The sequence below is a fragment of the Nicotiana tomentosiformis genome, chromosome 3 (genome assembly GCF_000390325.3).
Source record: "Nicotiana tomentosiformis chromosome 3, ASM39032v3, whole genome shotgun sequence".
In the NCBI taxonomy this organism is placed as follows: domain Eukaryota; kingdom Viridiplantae; phylum Streptophyta; class Magnoliopsida; order Solanales; family Solanaceae; genus Nicotiana; species Nicotiana tomentosiformis.
The window spans coordinates 68,147,762-68,152,644 of NC_090814.1; the positions used below are offsets into that span (position 1 = coordinate 68,147,762).

General features: G+C 40.8%; 1 protein-coding gene across 1 annotated transcript; it reads left to right on the forward strand.

Moving 5' to 3' along the window:
• The first annotated feature begins 742 nt into the window (after positions 1-742).
• LOC138907958 (uncharacterized) lies at positions 743-1,402 on the forward strand. The gene has a single exon (XM_070198585.1). It carries the CDS (start codon positions 743-745, stop codon positions 1,400-1,402), a length of 660 nt encoding a protein of 219 aa, XP_070054686.1.
• The last annotated feature ends 3,481 nt before the right edge of the window (positions 1,403-4,883 follow it).

Here is a 4,883-nt window from a genome sequence, read left to right on the forward strand (position 1 = left end):
TTTGATACAGTAATTGATCTCGATATTTTGTCTTACTTGTATTGCTTTAATTGTAGAATATCACTTGTTTTACTGCAATTTTTTGTAGACCCTATTTAGCTATTAGTTAGGACTTCCCTGCCATATTTGTTTTCTTGAGCATATTATTTACAATCTGTCTCTTGTCTTGCTTTAAATGTAGAAACCATTTTTAGTAGACCTCCTTATTTAGCTATTAGTTAAGACTTGCCTGTCTAGATTACTTGCCTTTTTCTTTAAGTTTTTCTTCCCAAGCTATATTATAGTAATTTTTTCCATTCTCTCTTTGACCTCTAGTAGTTGGAGGTTATATTTCGGTTATTCATTTATTTTCGGGGTAGTGTTTGCGTAGTGTATCCTAGATTATAGTAGCTTTGCTGAACGATGGTAGAGTAAGGTTTTTTCCTCGGGGGTGTCCTGGCGGAGGAGGGGGTGCGGGGGTAATGGGGTAAGAGGGCTAAGGGATCCTAGGCTTAGAGTGGGGTCTTGGAACATAGAAACTTTGACTGGAAAGTCTATAGAGTTAGCGAGGATTCTCGAGAAAAGTAAGATTAATATAGCTTGTATACAGGAGACTAGATGGGTAGGAGATAAAGTGCGAGATGTGGGCAAGTTCAAACTATGGTATTCTGGGAGGGCGGGGGGCAGGAACGGGGTAGGTATCTTGGTTGATGATGAGCTCCGTGATCTAGTGGTAGAGATTATTAGGGTGAACGACAGGCTGATGACTATTAAGCTACTTGTTGGAGGATTTATTTTGAACATAATCAGTGCGTACGCACCCCAAGCAGGCTTGGACAAGGAAGTCAAAAGGCATTTCTGGGAGGATTTAGATGAGATGGTGCGTGGTATTCTGCACACTGAGAAGCATTTTATAGGAGGAGATTTCAACGACCACATTGGAGCGACGTCTGGGGTGTATGATGATGTCCATGGTGTCTTTGGTTATAGAGATAGGAATGGAGGAGGAACTTCTCTGCTGGACTTTGCTAGAGCGTTTGATTTCATAATAGCAAACTCGAGTTTCCCAAAGAAGGTGGAGCACTTGGTCACCTTCCGAAGTTCGGTGGCGGTGACTCAAATTGATTATCTTCCCTGCAGGAAGTCCGATAGAGGTCTTTGCATGGCTTGCAAGGTCATCCCGAGTGAGAACATCACGACCCTTCATAGGTTGCTAGTCATGGACCTTGAGATCACGAGGAAGAGGAGGAAGAGGGCGGTGTATAGCCAACCTAGGGTCAAGTGGGGAGCCTTGACGGAAGCCAAAGCGCAGGAGTTGGGGGCTAAGTTGATGACTAGGGGTCTTGGAGGAGTAGAGAGGACGCAAGCACTATGTGGACCACGACTGCACAATGTATTAGGGAAGCCACTAGAGAGGTATTAGGGATTTCGAAGGGTTACTCTGGTAGACACAGAGGAGATTGGTGGTGGAATGGAGAGGTGTAAGGAAAAGTGGAGACCAAGAAAACGGCATATCTGAAGCTAGTGGAAAGTGTATAAGAGGAGGAGAGAAAGGTGAATAAGGAGAAATATAAGTTAGCTAAGAAGGAGGCAAAATTAGTAGTTACGGCGGCCAAGAGTGCAGCTTTTGGACGTTTATATGAAGAACTCGAAGGCCGAGGTGGGGATAAAAGCTTGTTCAAGTTAGCCAAGGTAAGAGAAAAGAAGGCTCGTGACTTGGACCAAGTGAAGTGCATCAAGGACGAAGAAGGTAGAGTTTTGTTGGATGAGGGGATTATCTGTCGGAGATGGCAGATCTACTTCCATAGTCTCTTGAATGGGGAGGGAGACAGGAACATTGTACTAGGTGATTTGGAATTCTCCGGGAGTCGTTGCGATTTTGGGTATTACAAGCGGATTAGAGTTGAGGAGGTTAAGGGGGTTATGCATAAGATAAGCAGGGGTAGAGGAACAGAGCCAAATGAAATCCTGATAGAGTTTTGGAAGTGTCCGGGAAAGACGGGTTTGGAGTGGCTCACTAGGTTATTTAATATCATTTTTAGAACGAGGAAGATGCCCGAGGAGTAGAGGTGGAGCACGATGGTCATTTATACAAGAACAAGGGTGATATCCAAAATTGCAATAATTATCGGGGTATCAAGCTGCTTAGCCATACTATGAAAGTCTGGGAGAATGTGGGGGAGCTAAGGGTGAGGAGGAGTGTGTCTATTTCTGAGAATCAATTCGGGTTTATGCCGGGGCGCTCGACTACATAGCCATTCACCTTGTTAGGAGTTTGATGGAGCAGTATAGGAAGAGGAAGAAGGACTTGCATATGGTGTTCATTGATTTAGAAAAGGCGTACGATAAAGTCCCGATGGAGGTTATATGGAGGTGTTTGGAGGCTAGAGGTGTATGTGTTGCCTACATTGGGATGATTAAATATATGTATGATGGAGAAAAGACCAGAGTGAGGATGGTGGGAGGGGACTCGGACCATTTTCCGGTCATGATGGGGTTGCACCAAGGGTCGACACTCAGCCCTTTTTGGTTTGCCCTGACAATAGATGTTCTGGCGCGCCACATCCAAGGGGAGGTGCCATGGTGCATATTATTTGTAGGTGATATTGTATTGATTGACGATACATGATGCGGTGTGAACGCGAGGTTTGAGGTGTGGAGGCCGACCCTGGAGTCTTAAGGTTTCAAGCTGAGTAAGACCAAAACAGAATACTTGGAGTGTAAGTTCAGTGGTGAGACTCAGGGAGAGGAAGGGGAGGTGAGGCTGGACTCGTAAGTCATCCCTAGGAGAGGTAGTTTAAGTACCTTGGGTCTATTATTCAGGGGGATGGGGAGATTGATGAAGATGTCACACATCTTATTGGGGTAGGATGGATGAAATGGAGACTTTCTTCTGGTATTTTGTGTGACAAGAAGGTGCCACCAAAACTTAAAAGTAAGTTCTACAGAGTGGTGGTCAGACCGACTATGTTATATGAGGCTGAGTGTTAGCCTGTCAAGATTGTCCATATCCAAAAGATAAAAGTAGCAGAGATGAGGATGTTGAGATGGATGTAGGGGCACACCAGGTTAGATAGGATCAGGAATGAGGTTATTTGCGACAAGGTGGGTGTGGCCCCCATTGAGGGAAAGATACAGGAATCGAGGCTTAGGTGGTTGGGACATGTGAAAAGGAGGAGCACAGATGCCCCAGTAAGGAGATGTGAGAGGTTGACACTGAAGGGCCTACAAAGAGGTAGAGGTAGGTCGAAGAAGAAGTGGGGAGAGGTTATTAAGCAAGACATGACACAACTTCAGCTGACCGAGGACATGACCCTTGATAGGACGGTGTGGAGGTCGAGGATTAGGGTAGTAGGATAGGTAGTAGATTGTTCATGCCAATAGGATTAGTACGTACTCTCGCATTCTGTTGGTAGTAGATTTCTATGAATACTCGTCATTTTCTTTCATTTTGATCATCTTATTATCGTGTTGTTTCTATGCTACTTTTACATGGCTTTTTGGTGTTGTCCCTCATTATCCATCTTTTTAATTAATGTGGTGCTTATGTTTTTCTGAGCCGAGGGTCTATTGGAAACAACCTAAACCTTCACAAGGTAGGGGTAAGGTCTGCGTACACACTACCCTCCCCAGACCCCACGTTGCGGGATAATACTGGGTATGTTGTTGTTGTAATTAAAAAAAAATAAATTAATAAAAAAGCTAAATAAATATAAAAATTCTATTTATGCAATTTAATGCTTTAAAATAATGGGTTAGGATTGTAAAAATATAAAAAATACTATTTTGACCCAAATAATACAATGAATGCAATTATTTGTAAAACATAGGCTACTAATGCAAATAATGTGTAAATAGTATAGAAATGCAAACATAATTATATAAAATAAAGTAAAGTATTATATAATATGCATGTGGGTATAAATAATTAATTTGGATGATTAAATCACTCAAAATAATTGAAGGAATAATTAATAAATATTTAAAAATTATAAATGCAAGAAATCAAATATAAAAGCTTTAGTTTAAAAAAATACAAAAATTATTTGTATGAACTCTTGTAGTATGAATTTGATAATAATACGAAAAAATACTATATGGAATACTTACAAAATATGAGGCAAAATTAAGTATCAACATATAGAAGAAAGGTTTCCAGACAATAAGTTTTCCTTTCCCAAATCTATTAGAAAAATAAATTTTCCCATATCTATAGGGATTATGGGTTCCTAAAAATATAGAAAAATAATTCAAGCCACAAATAACATAATATATATATATATATATATATATATATATATATATATATATATATATATATATATATATATATATATATATATATATATATATATATATGCCCGGTGACGTGACACTCTCCTAAGACAAGATTACAATTTATCTTTTTCTCCACTTTTCCCTATTTCTCCCAATCATTCTTTATTAAATTGTAGTTATGTAAGAATCCAAATGTCATGTCTCTTGAAAAAGAATTACAATGTAAGGCCTCATAATTATTTCACCTAAAACCTGGAGTTTCGTAATACCGGGGTAGACTTATGCATTGTTGGTTCGGACTTTTTGGGTTGAACAGTGCGTTGGGGAGTTGAAGAATTATTTTTAGAAATATAGGGCATTTCTACGGTCCTTTCTGCGGTCACAGAACTGGTATGCGAATCGCATATCGGCCACAGACTGAAGCAGAGAAATGGACAAATTTTTGGACCATTATGCAACCCATTATACGGCCGCATAATCGTTTTGCGGGCCGCATAACCCATCGCAGACCCAGCATGAAAATTTTCGGAAAGGAAGTTTTGCGGCGCATTATGCGACCGCAGACTGGTCACAGAGTGGGGCAGACTTGACCAGTTCCGGAGGGCCATTATGCGGCCCATTTTGCA

Coding starts and splice junctions, on each gene's coding strand:
- LOC138907958 (XM_070198585.1), top strand. CDS start 743: ATGACTATTAAGCTACTTGTTGGAGGATTTATTTTGAACATAATCAGT.